Source organism: Sciurus vulgaris, assembly GCF_902686455.1.
Source record: "Sciurus vulgaris genome assembly, chromosome: 11".
NCBI lineage: Eukaryota > Metazoa > Chordata > Mammalia > Rodentia > Sciuridae > Sciurus > Sciurus vulgaris.
This window is the reverse complement of record NC_136472.1, coordinates 113,315,081-113,336,986: the sequence shown is the minus strand read 5'-3', so window position 1 is coordinate 113,336,986 and position 21,906 is coordinate 113,315,081. Positions and strand designations below refer to the sequence as shown.

General features: G+C 40.4%; 1 protein-coding gene, 1 long non-coding RNA gene and 1 pseudogene across 3 annotated transcripts; 2 read left to right on the top strand and 1 right to left on the bottom strand.

Moving 5' to 3' along the window:
* The first annotated feature begins 2,810 nt into the window (after positions 1-2,810).
* LOC306639905 (acidic leucine-rich nuclear phosphoprotein 32 family member B-like) lies at positions 2,811-4,702 on the top strand (annotated as a pseudogene). The gene is made up of 2 exons: positions 2,811-2,863; positions 3,928-4,702. The product of its transcript is annotated as an acidic leucine-rich nuclear phosphoprotein 32 family member B-like (transcript).
* Positions 4,703-6,188: 1,486 nt separating this feature from the next.
* LOC306640856 lies at positions 6,189-11,941 on the bottom strand. Its single transcript, XR_013757932.1, has 3 exons — positions 11,815-11,941; positions 11,380-11,495; positions 6,189-6,365 (listed from the first exon to the last, which is right to left on the bottom strand). It is a non-coding gene; the product is annotated as an uncharacterized lncRNA (long non-coding RNA).
* A 113-nt stretch (positions 11,942-12,054) lies between these two features.
* On the top strand, positions 12,055-21,561 carry MPZL2 (myelin protein zero like 2). The gene is made up of 6 exons (XM_079105504.1): positions 12,055-12,247; positions 13,118-13,284; positions 13,572-13,782; positions 15,966-16,113; positions 17,847-17,919; positions 20,035-21,561. Exons 1-5 carry the CDS (start codon positions 12,193-12,195, stop codon positions 17,905-17,907), a joined length of 642 nt encoding a protein of 213 aa, XP_078961630.1. The 5' UTR covers positions 12,055-12,192; the 3' UTR covers positions 17,908-17,919; positions 20,035-21,561.
* The last annotated feature ends 345 nt before the right edge of the window (positions 21,562-21,906 follow it).

Below are 21,906 nucleotides of genomic sequence, written 5' to 3'. Positions count from 1 at the left end.
AGATAAAGTGCAAACTCCTTAACCCTTATCAGGGGCCCTTTGGGGTCTAACCTCTGACTAGGTCTCCAGCTTCACCCCTGGTCATTTACTCTCCATTGTGCCCTTTTCTTTCTTCCTGCTCTCAACATTTTAAACTGTCAGAAAGGCCATGCTTTCTCTTTTTTCCTGGGCATTGCACCTACTCTGTCCCTTACCTGGAATTACCTCTCAAATGCTCCCCTTGCCATTGCTTACCCTGCACATGTCTTCACATCACCAGGACGTGGGTCCTGAGGAGGTCCCTGAAAAGGGAGGTGGACCTCAATTCAGGTCACGAGGGTCCTTGACTTCATTGCCTAAAGGAATTAAAGGATGGGTCAAAGTGAGGCACAGGTTGAATTAATTTATTTTAAAAATTTTTTAAGTTGTTGATGGATAAATACCTTTATTTTATTTATTTATTTACTTATTTTTATGTGTTGCTGAGGATTGAACCCAGTGCCTCACACATGGTAGGCAAGTGCTCTACCACTGTGCTACAATGGCAGCCCCACAGATTGAATTTATTGAGAGAAAAAGAAATACACACTTGGAGACCCAGGGCAGGGTGCAGGCGTTGGAGAGGCACTATACACATAAGATTAGTACAGGGACCTGACCTAAGAGGGTGTTCAGTTCTCCTTTGTATTGGTAACTGGACAAGTTACCAGGATAGGAGTGGAGGTTATTTACTGACACATTGACCATTATCGGGATGGGGGTTCTTTTCTTCTTTGTTTTTGATGCTTTCTGCTTTGTGAACGCAGTACTACATTGGTGAACTTGTGGATAAGGTTGAGTAATTGATTTAATAGTGCAGTTCGAGATCAAGATATGTTAAAGTGACTTTTAAATCTAGACTTTCAACCCATGTGCAAGTGGACTTGAAATCAAGAACACTCTTGTTTTGTCCTGAATGTTTCCTTCCTACCTATCCCTATGTCTTCTATCCCACCTCAATCAGAACGTGGCATAATAATTGGTAATATTGTGTGCTATTAAGTGATGTTCTGGAATTGTCTTCTTCCGTCCTACAATCACTCCATGAAGTCTTCATTATCCTCACTGATGAGGTGAAGAGACCAAGACCCAGAGACCCACACAGCAGTCAGTGCCATCATTTTATGAGTTTGATGACTTTACTCTCAGGATTTCTTTTTTTTTTTTTTATTGTAATAAGTTCAGCAGTGGTAGCACACCCACACTGTTGTGCAACTGTAACCACCATGCATCTCCAGAACTTTCTCATCTTTTCACACTGAAACTCTGAACCCATTAACCTCTACCTCCCTGGCCCCATTCTACTTTATCTCCCTATGAATATGATCATTCTTGGTGCCCTTACATAAGTGAAATCATCACACAGTGTTCGTCCTTTTGTGACTGGCTTATTTCACTTGGCATAATGTCTTCAAGGTTTATCGGTGTTGAAGCCTGTGCCAAAACTTCATTCCCTTCATTCCTTGAACATATTACATCATAAGTATATACCACATTTGGCTTATCTATGCATACTTTTGTGGGTATTTGAGTTGTTTTCACCTTTTGGCTAATGTGATTAAGATTATTATGAATATGAGTGTACAAAATTGTTTTGAATTTTTGCTTTTTAAGTCTTGTGTGTCTATGTTCAGAAGTGGAATTGCTGGATCATATAGTAATTCTGTGTTTCATTTTACAAAGAACTGCCAAACTGCTTTCCACAGTGACTGTAATAATTTTACATTCCCCCCCCAGCAATGCACAAAGATTCTAATTTCTCAATATTCTTTCCAATAGTTATTGTCTTTTCTTTTTTTAAATAATTGCCATCCTAATGGGTGTGGTCTTTATTTGTGGTTTTGGTCTGCATTTTCCTAATGATTAGTGATGTTGAACATTCTTTCCTGTGCTTATTGGCTATTTTATATTTTCTTTGGAGAAATGCTTATTCAAGTCCTTTGACAACTTTATATTTTATTGTTGTTGAGTTGTAGGAGCTCTTTATATGCTTTGGGCAATAATCCTTTAGCAGAAATATGATTTATAAATATTTCTTTCACTCTGTGGGTTGCTTTTCATGGCCTTTTGATGGCTAAAGGCAAAGACCTTTCTGGAGCCTCCAGGTCTCATGTGGTCTGGTCTTCCCTGTGTCCTTCCCTTCTCATCTCCTGGCCACTGCCCCTTCGCTCTGTTCCAGTCACAGTCACCTTCTTGCTTTTCTTCAGAGACTCCAAGCATGCGCCCACCTGAAGCTTCTGCTTGGAATATTCTTCTTCTTCACTTCCTCCAGATTTCTTAAGCACCCTCTTCTCAGGGAGGCCTTCTCTGACCACTCCATGCTCCTGCATTCACTATCGTACTCCTGGTGCCTACAAAGTGCCTGGCATGTCATATGCTGCAAGCATGTGTGTTGAGAGAACGAGTGAATGATGTAGATCCGTGACTCACACTCCTGTTCATCTGACCTCAGAGCCCTTGGTTCCCACCAACCACTTTGGAGGTTCTCTCTCCTGGGAAGCCTTCCTTAGCTGGCTGAGTGTCCCTCTTCTGTGCTTCTCTTATCACAACTCGTTTGTCACACTGCATTGTAATCACCTATTTATTTGATTATGTTTCCCAACAGACAGCAACTTGGGACCAAAAACTATTTTCTTTTCCAGCACTTAGCACAATATCTAATGGCAGGGTTTGGTGGGTATTAGAATGAATAAATCTTCAGTACTGTGAATGAACAAACAAAACTGAATTATAGAAATCAAGGTACTTCCTCCAAGATACTTCAATTTCCTTGTCAATAAAATGGAATAGTTATGGAGATCAGAAACAACATATGTAACACACCTACCGTGCTGCTGGGCACAGAGTAAACCCTTGATAAATGGCAATTTCCACTTAATAATGACAATTTTTATTTGTAAAAAAACTTGCTGGAATACTAAATGTTGATGAGGATGTGGTGAAAAAGGTATACTCATACATTGTTGGGGGACTGCAGATTGATGCAACCACTCTGGAAAGCAGTATGGAGATTCCTCAGAAAACGTGGAATAGAACCATTTGACCCAGCTATTCCACTCCTCAGTTTATACCCAAGAGAACTTAAAATCAGCATACTTCGGTGGCCCAGCCACATCAATGTTTATAGCAGCTCAATTCACAATAGCTAAGCTATGGGACCAAACTAAATGCTCTTCAACAGATGAATGGATAAAGAAAATGTGGTACCTATACACAATGGAATATTACTCAGTCTTAAAGAAGAAGATGGGCAGGAAGATGGCATTTGCAGGTAAATGGATGGAACCAGAGAATATCATGCTAACTGAAATAAACCAATACCAAAAAACCAAAGGCAGAATGTCTTCTGTGATAAATGGATGATGATCCATAGTGGGGTTGAGGGGGTAGAGAAGAATGAAGGGACTTTGGGATGTGCAGAGGGGAATGAGGAGAGGGGAGCGGGTATGGGGATGGGAAGAACAATGGAATGAGACAGACATTGCTAACCTATGTACATGTATGATTATATTACTGTTGTGACAGCACCATGTACAGCCAGAGGAGTGAGAAGTTATGCTCCATTTGTGTACAATGTACCAAAATACATTCTATTGCCATGTATAACCAATTAGAAAAAAAAAAAAACAAAAACAAAAACCAAAAAACCTGACTGAGTGCAGTATGCTGTGTAATCACAGCAACTCAAGAAGATTGCAAGTTCAAGGCCAGCCTTGGCAACTTAGTAAGACCCTGTCTCAAAATAAAAAAATGAAAAGGGCTGGGGGTCCTGTTGGGATGATACATGGGATCCCCTTGGAGCAGACCCCCTCTGATGGTCCTCACTGTGCAGGCCAGGATGCTTCTCCTGCTCCACTCTACCACTGAAGGTTGAGTCTGAAGAGCTGGACAAGGGGAACTTGGACACAGAGAGGAGATTCTCCTGGAGCTAAGGAGGAGGACCCCAGAAGCTGTTCAAGAACTTGCCTAGGACAATTGCAAATAAATGATGGAAAAATTGAGGGTTTAACAGCTTAATTTATGAACTCGGAATTCTTTGGTTTAATAAACGTAGGCTTGACTTCAGTTTCACATCTCTCAAGCTATCTAAATTGAAAAAGCTTGAGCTCAGTGATAACAGAATCGTTGGAGGTCTGGATATGTTAGAAGAAAAACTTTTGAATTCCACACCTCTATATTTAAATGGAAATAAACTAAAAGACATCAGTACCTTGGAATCTTTGAAAAAGCCGGACCTTCTGAAAAGCCTGGATCTATTTAACTGTGAGGTCACTAACCTGAATGACTACCAAGAATGTCTTCAGCCTCCTGCTCCAGCTGACCTACTTAGATGGTTACGATTGAGAAGACAGGGAAGCCCCCAACTCAGATGTGGAGGTGGATGGTGTGGCTGAAGAGAGGGAGGACGAGAAGGAAGATGAGGACCAGGAGGATGAGGATGGTGAGGAGGAAGAGTTGGATGAAGATGAAGATGATGAATATGTAGAAGGGGAAAAAGATGAAGTCAGTGGGGAGCAAGAAGAATTTGGATGTGATGGAGAAGCTGATGAAGGTGAGGATAAGAGGAGGAAGAAAGTGGAAAGGTGAAAAGAGGAAGAAAGAAGCAGATGATGAAGGAGAAGAGATCAGACTCCAAATAAACTGCAAGAACAGATCTGTTCAGTCATGGCTGGTCTACTCATAGATTTGATATCTGTTAAAAACAAAACAAAACAAAATAAAACAAACAACAACATCAAAAAAAGGTAGCTGTTATGCAAACCCCAGGACATCCATCCACCCAAGAGCCAAAGAATAGTTCCTGTGACATTCTGCCTTCCTCTTTTTAGTCCCTCTTGGTAATCCACCACCAAGCATAGGACTTTGCCCCAAGAAACCCATAAACAGTGTTAGTATTTTGTGTAAGACTCTGGCTGTAGCATGGATAGTTGTGACTGGTGAGTCAACCATCTGTGACTACCAGTTACACCAAGAGTGTAACAGCACTTTTACTTTTTGTACAACAAAAGAGCTTTGTAAGTAAAATCTTAACATTTTGGGTGTGTTTCTTCATACCCCCCTTTTTTTTTTATTGGTACCAGGGATTGAACTCAAGGTGCTCAACTGCTGAGCCGCAGCCCCAGCCCTTTCTATTTTTTATATTTGCTAAGTTGCTGAGGCTGGCTTTGAACTTTCAGTCTTCCTGCCTCAGCCTCCCAAGCTGCTGGAATTACAGGTGTGTGCCACTGTGCCGGTCATACTATTCCTTTTAATGACCTTTCCTTCGTTCCTTCCTCCCTCCCTCCCTCCCTTCCTCCCTTTCTTCCTTCCTACCATTAGGACATTTTGTGTGTCAAAATGTCAAAAAAAAAAAAAAAAAAAAAAAAAAAAAAAAAAAAAAGAAAAAAAGCATTTTTAAGACTCTAAGTGAAATAGACACATAGACACATTACTCCTTTTTTAAGTCGGGGGGGGGGTGTCCTAGGGATTAAACCCAGTGGTGCTTTACCACTGAGCTACATTCCCTGCCCTTTTTTATTTTTTGAGACAGGGTTTTGCTAAGTTGCTGAGGCTAGTCTCGAACTTGTGATCCTCCTGGCTCAGCCTCCTAGGGAGCTGGGATTACAGGTATGCACCATTGCACCTGGCACATTACTCTTTGGTTAAAAAAAAAAAAAGGCTGGAGATGTACCTTAGTGGTAAAGCGCCCCTGGGTTAATCTTGCAGTACCTAAATAAATAAATAAATAAGTACTACCAGTATTCTGATTAGAATAAGGTGAAATAACGAAACTCAAACACTGTTACTAAATTTGATGTTATCATTTATGTAATGCTAAGGAAACTTTGTGAATGATGGAATAGATTTCCCTCCAATATTTTATTTTAGAAAACTTGAAGTGTGCATAAAATGTACAAAAATTTGATAGTGAATACCTGTATGAACCATTCAAATTCTTCAAATAATACTTTACTATACTTGCCTTATCATGTATCTATCCATTCCTCTACTCATCTACCTACCCATCCATCTCTTTTTGTGTGTGTGGTACTAGGAATTGAACCCAGGACCTTGCATGTGCTAGTCAAGCACTGAGTTACCTCCCCAGTTTTCTTTAACTTATTTATTTATTTTTGTACTGGGGATTGAACCACACCCCCATCCCAACTCTCACTAAGTTGCTGAGGCTGGCCTCTAACTTGTGATCCTTCGGCCTCCTGGAGTTGCTGGGATTACAGGTGTGAGCCACCACTTTGGTTCCATCTTATTTTTGGATGCATGTTAAAACTGAACTGCAGGGTTGGGGATCTAGCTCAGTGGTAGAGTGCTTGCACAGCATGATGAGGCTCTGGATTCAATCTCCAGTGCTGCAAACAAACAAACAAAAAACAGAATCGAAGAAATCAGGATCTTCCCCCAAAGATACTCCAACATTAATGAGAACTCAATGTTTATTTACAATTGTTTAAAAATATTAACATTTACACTCAGTAGAATGCAGAAATCTTAAATATATGCCACTCAACGAGTTTTGACAAGTGTGTTAAGTCTGTGTAACCCAAACTCCTATCAAGGTGCAACATTCATATGATAGAGAATCTTCTTTTGGGCCCTTCCAGTCAATTCCTGCCCCTATTCTCCAAGAGCAAACACTGTTTTTATGACTTTTTCCCACCAAAGAGTAGTTTTTTTCCTGTTCTAGAACTTTGTATAAATGGAACCAAAGAGTATGCACAATTTTATGACTAGGTAATTATGCTCAGCGTATTTTTGAAGTTCATTCATTTGGCTGCAGCAATTAATTCCTTTTTACTGCTGAGTAGTATTGTGAAAATATTCTGTAGTGTATTTATGAATCTTCTGTTGATGGGAAGATGGGTTGTTTCCAACTTTGGGCTGTTATGAACAAAGCCTCTATGAATATTCTGCAAATCTCTTTGTGGATGTATGATTTCATTTCTCTTGGGTAGATTCCTTGTAGTGGAATTGCTAGGGTGGTTATATGTTTAGCTATATAAGAAAATGCCAGGTGATGATGATGATGAAGATAATGGTGACACTGGGGATAATGATGGTGGGAGTGTTGCTGGTTGTGAGGAGGAGCGTAGGGGTAATGGTTTTGGTGGTAGTGGTTATGATGATGACAGTGATGTTGCACATTTCTACATCCATGGATATTGTTAATAAACTTCAACAATCTTCAGAAAAAGAAAAGAAAATGCCAGATCTTTCCCCAAAGGGGTTTTAACCAAATATAATCACAGACAACTAAAATTTACTGAATATTTTCTGTGAGCAGTGTGCATAGAACTTTACTCAAATACAGTATTTCACCTCATTCTCATACTCGGCCTATGGGGCAGATGCTATTATTTGCATTTTGCACATTAGATAATTGAGGCACAGAAAATTAAACAACTGTCCAAAGTCACACAGCCAGTAAGTGGCTGAGCTTGGATTTGGATCTTGGATTTGGTTAGATTCTTGCTTCTTTGGCTATGCCTCCTAGAGTATAGTAAGGAAAAACAAACAAACAAAAATAAACAACTCTTTTCATTCTCTGGAGATAATTTCTTAAGAAGGAAAACTGGTCATGGTAACCAATTTTAACAAGAGATAACTGTAATAGAATAACAGGAAATATTATGCTCATCAATAAACAATAAAAATGTAAATTGTGCCACCAAATTTGGGGTGTGGCATGTGTGGTTCTCGGGAAGATAGATAAATGCATCGGTAAAGTACCTTAGCCTCTGAGAGATTCTTCAAAGTTATCTTCAAAAATACCCCCTCTCCAGCCCTGTGCAATCTGTCTAGCTTCCCTTGAGAGTAAGTGAAGGGTTAAACTTCAGAGTCTCTTCCCTGGGCTTGTTAAATGAGGGCTGCCACCTCTCCTCTATAATTAGGAGAGGAGCCCCAGGCTTCACTGGAGAGGTGGGTGAAAGCTGCCAGGAGATGAGGAGGCAGGAGAGTGTTCCCTCCCACGGGCTCTTTCTCTAAATTCATAGGACCCAGATCTGATCTGCAGTATGTCTAGGAAACTTGAGGCGAGGGAGGAGGAACACGGGGAACACACCTTTCCTCTCAGCTAGGACTCTGCCATCCTCCCTTCTTCTCTTTAACAAGCTCTCTAAACCAAAAAAGGATGCTGTAGATTGGAGCTGTTGATTAGGAAAGGCTGGGAGTTCCCAAGCCTTCTGAAACAGGTATTAAGTCTGTAGTTTGGCTCCTCGCCTGGGGCCCATGAGAAAGCCAGGAGAGTGCGTGGTGGTAGATATCTCTGGCTTCTCCTTCTCCTTCTCCTTTCCCTTCTTCCTTTTTCCTTTTTAATGGTTCTGGGACAAAGTAATTCCACTCTAGGGAGACTCTTCTTGGTTCATATACACACTACACATACATGTGTGCACACACATGCACAAAGGCACACGCACTCATGTTTACCGGTTTATGATAAAGAATATTGCAGAGGGTACAGAGGAGGAGATGAGGGAAGGCAAGCAGGAAGGGGTACAGAGCTTCCATGCCCTCTCTGGGTGAACCATCAGCTCACATATTAACCAATCTCAACCAGGATTAGTCAAGACCAAGTCCACATACTTTATATGACCAACGGGGGCCCTGCCCACAAGGACCTGGCCACCCACTGGCCTGCTGCTCCTCCCCATGCCCTCCCTAGCTTTGAGATCCACTGCTGGTCCCTGTGAATACCCATCTCCCCTGACAGGAAAGCGATTGTTTCTCCTTCCTCCTGCCAGAATTCCTGTTTATCCTTGTAGAACTGAATTCCAGAGTCATAAATATGGTAATTAGTTGTTTATACACACTCTCCTCCTCCCATCCTCTTTTAGACTATCGTTTCCTTCCCAGCAGAAATGCCTTATTTTACTTTCTATGTCTCACCCAGCATGTATCAGACATTCAACAAAATTTTTCCTAATACACTGGACCTGTGGACAGCAACTTTTGAGTACACAAGTGCTTTATTTGAACCACCGTAAATGGTAAATTATGTTTCCTTGCTTCGCAGAATGCTGATTTCATCTTGTAAAAACAAACAAACAAAAGACACCACATTTTTGCAGAGGATGTTGAAAAAGACAATTTTTTTTTTTTTTTTTTTTTTTTTTACAAATGCTGATTTGGGTCAGCTGTCCTTTATGTTTGAGTCCCCAGTGAGTTTAGCACTGGCTGAGGTCTAGATGTCCCATCAGAAATATTTTTGTGAAATGTTTGGGCAAATGGGTATCCACAGGGACCAGAGCAACCCTCAAACTAAAGCATGGGAGGAAGATGCAGCCAGCTCTGGGGGGTAGGTGGTGTTGGTGGGAGGGGTTCTGCTCCAGACAGGCAGTTTGTTCAGATCTTCCTGTCTTGGTTACTCTCCTTCTGCATTTCCTTGTGTCCCTCAGCTCTTGGGTAACTCTACCTCTCACCAAGTTTTGCAATTTGCTGTGGTCTTCAAAATCCTCTACTTCTTTCTCTACTGGGAGGAGCAGCAGACCAGTGGGTGACTGGGTCCAAGTGGGCAGGGCCCCGTTAGTCATCTAAGGAGTGTGAACTTGGTCTTGACTAATCCCAGTTGAGAGTGGCTAATATGTGACCAGATGTTACAGCAAGAGAATAGAAGCTCTGCACCCCTTCCCGCTTGGTCTGCCCCTTGAGCCTCCTCTGCAATATCCTTTATCCAGATGAGATGCTTTCAAAGATATGGGTATGTCACAAATCTGAATGACAATTAGGGTTTTTCTCTAGTAAAGTGCGTAAAAAAACTGATGTCTCTGAAGATTGAACTTTCCATTTTTGCCCCCCTGGAGATTGAACCCAGGGCCTCAGGCACGCTAGACAAGCTTTCTACCACTGAGCTTCATCTTCAGACCCTCATTTTCCTTCTTTTAAATCTCCAGAATTCCTTTTCCTTTTCTCTCATTTGCCTAGATGTGAATACTACTTAGCTGTATGCAGATGCCTCCAGTTTTGATTAAAGTGCTGCTGATTGGCATCTTGGGAACTTTGAGGGCCAATCACCCTTTTTATTTAGCATTTTCTGTTGAAGAGCTCAGCCCTTGGCCTCCTTCGTCACCCAGGGAGGGGACGGTGTCTTGGATCCTCTCCTGTTAACTGTAAGGAATTGGGCGTTGCCAAGCACAAAGCCAGGAAATTGACCTCTGCCGAGGAATGGGATCCGGGCAGCTGTGCCCTCAGAGCAGGGCTGGCAGCCAGCTCTCAGGGCGTCTGGTGGTGGGAGGGGTTCTTCTGCTCCACAACAGCCAGTCTGTTCAGATCTCCCTGCTCTGGTTTCTCTCCTGCTGCGTTTCATTGTGTCCCTCACCTCTTCAGTAGTTCTACCTCTCACCAAATTTTGCAATTTTCTGTGGCCTTCAAAACCCTCTACCTCTCCTGCATATTCCTGCAGAGTAAAAACCTACCAAAGAGGATCACATTTCTTTTATCTCTTTTTTGTTTAGACCCCATGGCTGACCTCTTCTGACCTACAATACCAAAGGGTTGTACTTTACTTATAACCATTTTTAAAGGTCTACCAGTATGCCAGCACTCTGAGTTCAGGTTGCTCAGAATGACCTAGAAGCTGATAAAGGAGGCAGACACTCTTTTATCAGAAACATCATGATAACAGATTCATGCTCCCACATGACTCTTCTCCATCTGAGGCAGCCCCTGGGCTTCTTGGTTCTAACAGAATGGATTTTTGCTGGTGCCGACATGGTTTTTCCTCCATACCAACACCATCTTTCTCTTTTTTCTTCATTTCTGTAATTTGCCTCTCTTTTGGTGAAATTTTCTCTTTTCTTCTCTTTATGATGTTTTACTTTTTTTTTTTCTTTTCAGAGCTGGGGATTGAACCCAGGTCCTTACTGCATGCTAAGCAAGTGCTCTACCACTGAGCCACACCCCCAGCCTCAAGTTTTATTTTTCTACTTATCCTGCTCCTTGCTCCCACTCCTGGTAACCTCTCTGTTCTGGGGTTCAGCTAGGAGACTTTATGAATCACTGGTTTCCAGACTGCTAATCTGGGCACAAGGGCAACTCAGCTCTGCTAGGATTTTACCCTTGGTCTAAGACTTTCTTGCCACATGTGAAGTCTTCATCATCCCAGTTCAGTGCTGCTTCATTAAGCTGTGCCTCCTTGAGACAAGGAGGCCTTTTTTCTCATTTTAATTCCTCAACTCTTCAGACTTCTCAGACAGATGGCTGCCCTAAAAATGGCAGATAAAATGTGAAGCACGAAAAGGTATTATAAGATGTTGCCTTGAGAAGTCTCTGTCTGATTATTCATATCAGCGGGTATTTTGTGGCGAGAGCACTACACTGGAGAGCTAAAGTTTGTTTGGTTGGTTGTGCAACCTTGGGCAAATCACTTACCTTCCCTGGGCTCTCCGAGTCCTCCTTGGTAAAATGGGACTACTTCGTGGGGGGTTGTGGAGATGAAAGGCGGAGCAGGAAAACACTTCGTAATTGTCCTGATTCTTCTTTAAATCCTTAAAAGGAAAAGAATCATTAGACATTGAGATTTGCTTCAGCTGGGTGTCAGTGAAAACGACGAGGTAGAAAAGGCGCAGAAATTCTTGTGGTAACACTTGGCTAAAAATGAGGGTGTTAAGACTCTCTGTCATTTCAGGGTCCTAAGGAATTCAGACTCTTGTTTTGAAGAGCTGCAGAGATTCCAGCCCTACGCTAAGGTGGCCCCGGGCGGTGCTGTGGGTTGTGGAATCACTGCAAGGTGGCTTTGCTGTTCACTTCCCAGGGCGACCTCAAGCCTGTTTTGAAAGGGTGCGTGTGGGCCAAACCCAAAGCAACCTGGGACGCTGTGGAATGGCACCACCTCCTCTGGCTGTTTCCGAGGCCATCCAGAGGCCAGAGCCCAGTCAGATGAACTGAAAAGTAAAGAGAGGACTGTAGAGTTTGGAACCTTTGTGCAGACGTGCTGGTAGTGTGGAGGGCGGGACGGAGGAAGGGAAGGAGGGCGTTGAGAGGAGTCCCCACCTTTCATTCCAGCACAGTGCACCGGCCGGTCGGGATGAGTCACGACTGGCTTGCTTCGGAGCTCAGATTCCCATAGGTGAGGGACTGAGACTCCCCTCTCGGGGAAAACGCGGCTCCCACTCTTCCTGGACCCATCTTGGCAGCCCCGTGTCTGCCCGGTCTGGTCTCTGGGACCAGGGCTGGGTTTCCCTCATGTATGGCAAGAGTCCTGGGCGTGTGGCGCTTCTCCTTGGCTTACAGCTCACAGGTAAGACCTGGCGAGCTCCTCTCGGCATTTCCTCTTTTATTGCGTACACGATAGAGATAGTTAATTGTCGAAAAGTTGCAAGAGTTTTGTGTGGGAGCCTGAGACACAGTTGCAGTGGTTTAATTTGGACTTTACTGAAACTAGTTGTTTCGGGGGGGGGATTGCTTTGGACAAACAGGTTTCGGTGTGTTTGCTGCCAGTGATCCAGTACAGAGAGGGCTTTCTAATCTCAGGTTACACACCATTTTTGTGTGTCTGTTCTCAGTCTCCTGCTGCTGGTAGGAACTGGCACTTGATTTCTGTGTGTGGATCTTGTCTGGAACTCTGTGCAGCACCAGGAAAACAGATTGCTAAAGAGAGACCCACTGTGGTTTTGAAACTGCCCCAACACACACATTCTAAACGTCAATATGGTAAAATACGCCACATGGTATAAAGGTCCCAGATGCAGGCAAACACAGGCTGATGGAAGCTGATTAATCCAATTTCTACAGAAGACTAGTAACTGTAGGAAACCTACCTAATGAGGACTCTTTCTGGAAAACTTACCTGCTAGGAAGTTTAATTCTGCGCTTCTGACTTCTTTTTATTTGCTAGTGTTTGTAGTTTGTTATAGCACTTCTGAAGTCAGTGCCATGAGGCGCTGGAGAAAGTCAAAGCACTAGGAAGGTTCACTGTGTGGTATTTGAGTTGTCAGGGCATGGGAGTGTCAGGGCTGCATGTAGGTGGGTCGGACTGTGCAGACTGGGTGAGTAAGCAAGCTGGGCATCACGGTTCTGCTTGTTCCCTACTCAGACATTTATTTTGAAAGTGCCATAGTTCTCTCAAGGCCACATCTTCTTTTAACCCTTCTTATTCCTTTTATTGCAGCTCTTTGGCTCACAGAAGCTGTGGAAATCTACACCTCTGGGGCAGTGGAGGCTGTGAATGGGACAGATGTTCGGTTAAAATGCACTTTCTCCAGCTTTGCTCCCGTGGGTAATGCACTAACAGTGACTTGGAATTTCCGTCCTCGAGATGGGGGGCCTGAACAGTTTGTAAGTAGATTATTGTCATTAGTTTCTAGGGGACCCCTGGTTAGGAAAACATTAAACCAGTGCATTTCTCCTCACTCTTCCTGTAAATTTCTTAGCAACAGGAACAGGGGTAAGCTGGGAAACATTTTTGGGATAGAGACCTGGACAGACCAGGGGAGGGGAAGCAAGATTCTTAGGAAGAGAGCTGTGGATGGGACAGTTGGGCTTGCCATTTCTCTTCCGCCCCCTCATTGCAGCCTCCTTGCCTGGGTACTGAATGACAGACTTTTGCCATTTCCCCTCTCTAGGTCTTCTACTACCATGTGGATCCCTTCCAACCCATGAGTGGGCGGTTCAAGGACCGGGTGGTCTGGGATGGGAATCCTGAGAGGTACGATGTCTCCATTATCCTCTGGAAACTGCAGTTTGATGACAATGGGACATACACCTGCCAGGTGAAGAACCCACCTGATGTCGATGGGCTGGTAGGGGCGATCCGCCTCAGCGTTGTGCACACTGGTAGGTTATGTGGGGGAAGAGGGCTTGGGACGTGAAAGCTGGTAGAAAAGAGAGGCAATCTCTTGTTATGGTTGAAAGGGTAGAGAGGGAACTACAGAGAGGGACTAGGAATCCTAGGGTAAAGAGAGAAAGGCTTTGTTTGGTTGTGGAAAGAAACAGAAAGTAAAGCAAAAGGATCGGGGAATCTTTTACAAAAACGGCATTGAAATGGTGAAAGGGAGAGGAAGTGACTCTCTGATAAGAGGCCAACAATAGGTCTGTTCATTCTATTTATTCAAGACACTTACTGAGTTCCTGCAGTGTACGAGGCACTGTCCAAAGGGCCCAACATGTCCTATCTCACTTCATCCTCACTACCCTCGGACACAGACACCAATAATGGCAGCGACGTTTACTGAGTACTTCCCGCCTGTCTTTACATGACACATTTTATTTGTGCTTTACATATCTCATCAGTTTATTTTTCATTTAGTATCTCCCATTTTACCAACAAGGAAATTGAGGCTCATAGAGGTTGTCACTTGCCCAAAATCATGTAGTTGGCAAATGGAGTAACTTTGGACTCAAACCCAACCATCTTTGACTCTAAAATTGTGCTGTGAACTAGTGCATTGTATTGCCTGCACCCTTATAAAGAACAACCTGGAAAACGGTGCCAGGTTGCAAAGAACAAAAACCACAACAGTTTCTGAAATGCTGTAGAACTGTGTGTGAGTCACAGCTACCATCTGTAACTGTACATGAATCTTATTTTCCTCATCTGTAAATTGGAAATAATATGGTGACTATGGTGAGGACAAACTGAGATGATAAATGTGAAAATCACCATACTCTGACCTGTACTGAAAATTACAGTTACCATAAACTGAATGCTTATTATGGGCAGGTACAGCATGGAACGATTTACATGAATTGTTTTTATTTTTTATAAGAATTCAAGAAATGGATATTTTTATCTCTATTTTATACAGGAGGAAACTGAGGCTCAAGAGAGTTAATTACCCCAAATCAAACAGCTAGTAGAAGGGGTATTATAACCTAGCTCTGTGTACCTCTTAATTGACACACATTACTACTCCAAATGTGTAAGTCCATAAAGTGGTAGGATTTCCTTCTTTCATTCCGAGTACACTTGAAAACCGTCCCTCAAGGTCCTATCAGTAAAGAGCTATATAATCTGGAGAGGTCATTTGGGTATTGAAAGAAGTAACAGAATGCCTCTGGATCTCAGCTTCTTCTAATGAGCAGATTAGATAAGAAATCATTGGTTCTTTAACATATCAGAATCATTACTCTTGAGAATCTAATGAAAGTCATAGCCCTGTTTCCCACAAAAAGTGGAGACACACCAGAGACACAAGTTTTTGGGACTGTGATCATTTCCCCATTCTCGGTCCTTCTTGATGGGCTCCAGGCTGGATACTCCTGAGCTACACATTCTCTAATGTCCTTCCTGGCTCTAAGGGTTTATTGAAGTTTCAATTATAAATCAAATTAAGGAACAGGAGAACCAGATTTCACAGACTTTGATCTTTTGGGACCCTTCCCCCTGGGCTCCCTCTCTTTCACCATTTAACCATTAGACTAGTTACTGATCTACTTGCCTATCTTCTGAGGGCAACAGCTCCTTGAGAATAATGTCTTTTTGACTTTTCATTTGTATCACAGTGCCTGGAGCACAGTAGGACCTTAATAAATTGAATAACTGACTGACTCAAGGGCAGAGGTAAGATGGGGTCCAGGAGAAATGGGTTAGGTTCTAGATTTGATTATGTTAGCAATAATCCTACCCCACTAGGAAGTTAGCTGACTCATTTTCTTAAAACTTTAGTATGTATCATAATCACCTGGGGGACAACTTTAAAAGCAGACTGTTGGGCCCCACCCCTATTGTTTCTAGCTCAATAGGTCTGGGGTGGGGCCTGAGAATTTTCATTCCAAAGTTCTCAAGTGATACTGTTGCTGCTACTCCTAGGATCACATTTTGAGAAGCACTAAAGTAGTCTGTGTGGCTTTCCTACTGCTGCTAGCATTTACAAGGTCATATGGTACTTTTTACATAAAGGTAGGAGAAAGGAAGATTTCATTTAATGATGAAATGCATCCCAGTTATGTCTTTAGATTTCTTCACAGTTCTATTCTTACAATCCTCAGTTGATCAGTTGATCTTTTCCTCCTCATAGTACAGTTCTCGGAGATCTACTTCCTGGCTCTGGCTATCGGCTCTGCCTGTGCACTGATGGTGATAATAGTAATTGTGGTGGTCCTCTTCCAGCATTTCCGGAAAAAGCGATGGGCTGAAAGAGCTCATAAAGTGGTGGCGATAAAATTGTAAGGCTGGGAAGTTATGGGAAAGACTCTTTCTAATACTTTCTTATTGTGACTCCTGGTATTTTGCAATGTGGCTAAATAATTGTTGAACACACGTTCTTGTTGTTGAATAAATCCTACGTAGAAGACTTCTTAGTCACAGGACAGATAAATTAGGTTGTGAATATGAACTTGACAAAGGCTTTCTTAATTTTACAAAAAGATATCATCACAGAATTTCTTTACTATGTGGAATTTCATGTCATAAAAACCTGCTTATGTAAAGCTTTTCTAAAATATCCCTTACTTTATTCAATTTGGCGTTACTAGGGAATAAGCCCAGGACCTTGAGCATTCTGGGCAAGTGCTCTACCACTGAGCAACATTTCCAACTTAAAATATCCTTTACTTTTAAGTAAAGCATGAATGCTTAAGAATAATGGGCTAGGTAGTTGGCAGGGTCCCTATGGATCAGTACATTAGAAAGTCTGCTGTGCTGATAGTAAGTGTTCAATAAACCTGTTTTAAAATCAACATAAAATTTATTTAACATAAAATTCACCTTCTTAATAGTCACAAATTTGTTCAACAATCACTAACAATTCCAGAACCTTTTGAACAGCCTTCCAAAGAAACACCATATACTTTAGCCATCACTTTCTATTTTCCCCTCCCACCAACCCCTGACACCTACTCATCTATTTTCTGTCTTGGAGGGGCTTTGCCTATCCTGGACATTTCCTATGAATGGAATCATAAAGTATATGGTCTTTACATCCAGCTTATTTCACTTAGTATAATGTTTTCAAAGTTCATTCATGTTATTGTTATAGTATATATTAATACTTCATTCTTTTTTTTTTTTTTTTTTTTTTTGGTGCTGGGGATTGAACCTAGGGTCTTGCACATGCTAGGCAAGTACTCTACCACTGAGCCACACCCCAGCTCAGTACTTCATTCCTTTCAATGATTACATAATATTCCATTGAAATGGGTATATCACATATTGTTTATCCACTAATCAACAGATAGGCATTTAGGTTTTTTCCTACTTTTTGGCTATTGTAACTAATGTTGCTGTGAACATTCATCTATAAATTTTTTTTGTAGACACATCAATTCTCCTAGGAGTGAGTGGAATTGCTGGGTCATGTAAGAACATTGTTTAATTTAGGAGGATTGGTAGACTGTTTTCAAAATGGCCATATTATACGTTCCTATAGGCAATTCATGAGGCTTCTAATTTTTCCACGTCCTTACCATCAAGGGTTATTGTCTTTTTTTAATTATAGCCATCTAGTAGACATGAAGTGGTATCTCACAGAGATTGTTTTTCTTTTTTTTTTGTTTTTTTTTGTGGGGGTACCAAGGATTGAACTCAGAGGTGCTTAACAACTGAGCAACATCCCTAGCCCTTTTTTTATATTTTATTTTAAGACAGGGTCTCACTGAGTTGCTTAGGGCCTCAATAAGTTGCTAAGGCTGGCTCTGAACTTGAGATCCTCCTGACTCAGCTTCCTGAGCTGCTGGGATTACCAAATTGTATTCCCTTATATTCTGAAAAGAGCCTTGGTTCATTTACCCAGGATCATGTGGAGGCATAAGTATTTCTAGTCAGATAGCACTGCTAAGCTTGGATCCACTCCCAGGTGAATGCAATTCTTAAAAAAATGTGGGACAAAACACACTATCTGAAAAATATTTGCACCCCCCATTTTGTTCACCTGACATTTTTTTCTGCTTTTTTGTTACAGAAAAGAAGAGGAAAGGCTCAACCAAGAAAAGGTCTCTGTTTATTTAGAAGGCACAGACTAACATTTCTAGATTGTGAGGCTCACAAATGGGTTGCTCTCTTTCCTCAGTTTTCTGACCTGTCTGGTCCACCTCTAACATGGATTGCCTGGATTACTTTATATGGTTGTCAGGTATTTCATAGATGAAATTAGAGGTTCTGGGTCAGGGTTCCAGTCTCATGAATGGCTATCCCTTTGACTGAATTTAGTACAAAGGATTAAGAAGCTTGACTGTACTGTCATTAAAGCTGAGAGAATACTAAGTTTTTTTTTTTTTTTTAAAGCTTTGGGGTTATATTTACCAAAAGTTTCCAATAAGCTTTTTTCCCCATGAATAAACTTTCAACATGTAAATAAATCTTTTTTTTAAATAAATGATTAATCATCTGATTTTTCTTCTTCTTTTTTATTGTAAACCAATATGGCATTAAGAGAGTGACTTAAAGATCTGCCTGGCATTTTGCTAAAGAACTTTTGAATTATTTGGAGTTGGTTTCACTCCTCTAAATTAGTTACTGCTCTATAAATCTAGTTTTTTTTATTAGCGAATAACTTTGTCTTTCCAGTTTTCAGGTTTATCAGGCTTAAAAGGTAGGATGGTTATTTTTCCCATGCTCAGAATTTCTCCCGTTCTCTGAATTAGGACCACATATTTAATTTCTGGATGTTGTAAATTAAGACATGTAAACTGAATTTTATACTTAGCAGAATATTTTTGACATTAATTACTTTAATCTGTAAAACTCTGTTCAGGTCTCCTAAATGGGAGAAAATTTTTATAGACTATTATTAGTTGCAAAGAGAGTCACATTATATATGCTAAAGCTTCAATGAAAAACCTCAAGGAGGGGGCTGGGGTCGTAGCTTAGTGGCACAGCACTTGCCTGGCATGTATGAGGCACTGGGTTCGATCCTCAGCACCACATAAAAATAAATAAAGATATCATGTCCATCTACAATTACAGAGCATTAAAAAAAACCCCAAAAACCTCAAGGACTTATAAAATTGGAGATGAATAAAAGTGACTGGATTGCAAAACCAAAACTGGCCAGATGTGGTGGTTCATACCAGTAATCCCAGCTACTCAGGAGGCTGTGGTGGATGATTGCGGATCAGAGGCTGGGGATGTAGCTCAGTGGTTAAGTGTTGCAAAACCAAACCAAACCAATCGGCAAAAATCGATTGTATCGTAGTACTTACCAAAGGCTATGTCTTTTTAAAATCAAGCAGATTCTCTAACAAGTCAGTGTAATGGAAAATAAAGATGGGGGACTGTTTTAGATTAAAAGAAATTTGAGAGATTTAAGAGACTAAAACAATTAAGTGCAATGTGTGATCCCTGACTGGATGGATACAAATCTGAACAAACTAGACATAAAACAATTTGGAGAGGGCAACTGAGGAAATCTTGAATATGAAAATGTTGCATATAGATAACATCAGGAAATTGTTAGTTTTTATAAAGTGTAATAATGATATTGTAGTTATGTGGGAAAATGTCCCCCTTAAAAAAAACACATATGGGAGTAAATAAGGGTAAATACCAGTAAATTGCTGTAAGAACTTCAGCCAAAAAATGTAAATAAAAAAAAAATATATTTTAAAATTAGATGGTGGATGAATTCCATACACCATCTTTACTTTTCTGTATGTTTGATTTTGTTTATAATGAAGGTGGGTATAAAATATATGTGAGTGAGCTGTAGATCCTCCAAGTGTCCATGCCAAGTACTAGGATGCTATGAATAAAGGACATTGACTTTGAGAAACATGTAATAAGAATCAGGAAACTTCTTGTATTAAGAATTAAATTGGGGGAAATAAATTTAAGGATATTTTCCTTAAGAAAGGGAGGAGAGCCTGGCATGGTGGCACAAGCCTGTAATCCCAGCAACTCAGGAGGCTGAGACAGGAGTCCCTAAGCAACTTAGTGAGAACTTGTATCAAAAGAAAAAATAAAAAAGGGTTGGGGATTGGCCTCAGTGGTTAAGCATCCCTGGGTTAAATAACCAATACCAAAAAAAAAAAAAAAAAAAAAAAGAATTGATTAACAATATGTACGAAATTCATAAAGCCAGGTATTCCTACTGCACTCTTTACACTCTCCCCAAATACATTATCCATTTAAACTTTTGTTTTCTATTTTAGGAAGCTGAAGATTTTCAAGAACAAGAACCTTAGATACAGATACCTGAAGTTAATGGAAACCTTTCTTTGGCTTTTCCACTTGTGCCCTGTTTTCCAACGAATTATGCAGCAAATACCCAACTATAAAAGCAATATCTTTTGTAGGCAGCACAGGGCTCCCCTTGAGCAGATACCGTCAGACTCACATACAGTCTTATTATTAAGGTTTTATTTAATTTCAGAGTGCAAATATTTTTCAATTGAGTTTTAGCTTTTGTAAACTAAGGAGTTATAGTTTTGCTCTCAAATACTCCTTATTGAGTATGACTTATATACACATATATTGTATCAAAAGGAATAAAAGCCAACCTGTCTGTCATGACATTTCCTTTCATACATTTGTTTTTTAGACCAGTAATCTTGCTACTAAAATTTACTCTCTTTCCTTCTAACATTTTCAATTAAAAGGTCTCCCAGCTATTTTTGATTAACAGTAAATCCCAAATCCAAACTATTGTTTGATTTGTTTTTAATGGTTCTCCTTAAGTATGAGACACATCTTGCTTTGTTGAATTTCTTTCAGTATTCCAGGTGATGGGGTGTTTTTGTTTTGGTTTGGTTTTTGTAATAAATCCAAGGTTTACAATAGTATAAGTCTAAATCACAATATCTACAAAAGTTACATAAATGCTAATACATTGGCAAATGCCACCTCAGGATGATTCACCTGTCAATTTTTTTCTACATTGTGAAAAATAATCAACAATGTAGATCTTTCATGAGCAATGACTGTTTTGCTTACTATATTTTACCTTCAGTTCAATATCTATTACGGCAGAGCAAAGCTAAGCTCATTTGCAGACTGGAATCATTAAGCAGTTTAATAGAAGTATTCTGAAATAGTATATTACAACTCTTAAAAATTTAAGGATGGTGAGAAAAGGTCAACCTAAATGATAATTTTGTGCAGTATTGTGCAAAGCTCTGAGAACTGGAAGAGATTAAATTTTTCTTTTTCTTCCTTTTTTTGGTTGTAAGTCACTTGCTTATTTTAAGGAAGAGAGAACTGGGTACATAGCAAAGAAATATCAAACCTAGTTTAACTGAATGATACAAACTTTTATTTTTTTCCTCCTTATGTTGGTAGATAAAGTAAACTTTGTAAGTGGGCCATGGAAAGAAGAGGTACCTTTAAAAAAGTCTCTCCATATTCAGTGTCAATTTTGCAACTAAAAATTAGATCTGAAGTCTATATTATCTTTAATCCACAGTTTATATTTTTCTTCATAATTCAACTTTGAAAATATTACAACTGTATATTTCTTCAAACTGATGGTCTGCATGTTCTATAGGTATAATGAAAAAGTAGTTACCCCAAAACTCATGGAGAGTTTTTCCGGCAAACTTGTAGCTTGAATCTTGGCTGAATACTCAAGGGGTAATACAGTGTCTCCTTCTTAAAGAGAACTTTTGTATTGTAATTTATTTTTTATTATGCCTTAAATACCATGTAAATGAACCTTCAGTAATAAAGAATTATAAATTAAATGATTTGCTTATATACAAATTTGAAAATTTTACATAACATAGGTATAGATTTTATCTTTACTGGAAAGTTTTCTTAGTAGAGACAACCTGGGAGTCAATAATGGATAGAATTAGTTTCTAGTGGGTAAGTAAAAGTATATGGATTTCCAAAGAATTGTCACACTGCTTTAGATAACTGGGAACTGGGCATTACAACACTACTTAGTTTGTAGACTCTTGAAGGAAAGTTATCAACTATTCTATTTGTTACTCCTGCATTACTCTCTCAATAAACTACTAGCTTTCAAGTCTGGTAAAGAGAAGGTGGCTAAAAAGTGGAAAGTTATTAAATATTTCCAAAAGCTG

What these genes read in the sequence shown, in the direction of transcription:
- MPZL2 (XM_079105504.1), top strand. Translation starts at nt 12,193, where the DNA reads ATGTATGGCAAGAGTCCTGGGCGTGTGGCGCTTCTCCTTGGCTTACAG. An exon ending in ATGGGGGGCCTGAACAGTTT is followed by an intron (nt 13,285 to 13,571) that starts GTAAGTAGATTA and finishes TCCCCTCTCTAG; the next exon opens with GTCTTCTACTACCATGTGGA. An exon ending in AAAGTGGTGGCGATAAAATT is followed by an intron (nt 16,114 to 17,846) that starts GTAAGGCTGGGA and finishes TTTTTGTTACAG; the next exon opens with AAAAGAAGAGGAAAGGCTCA.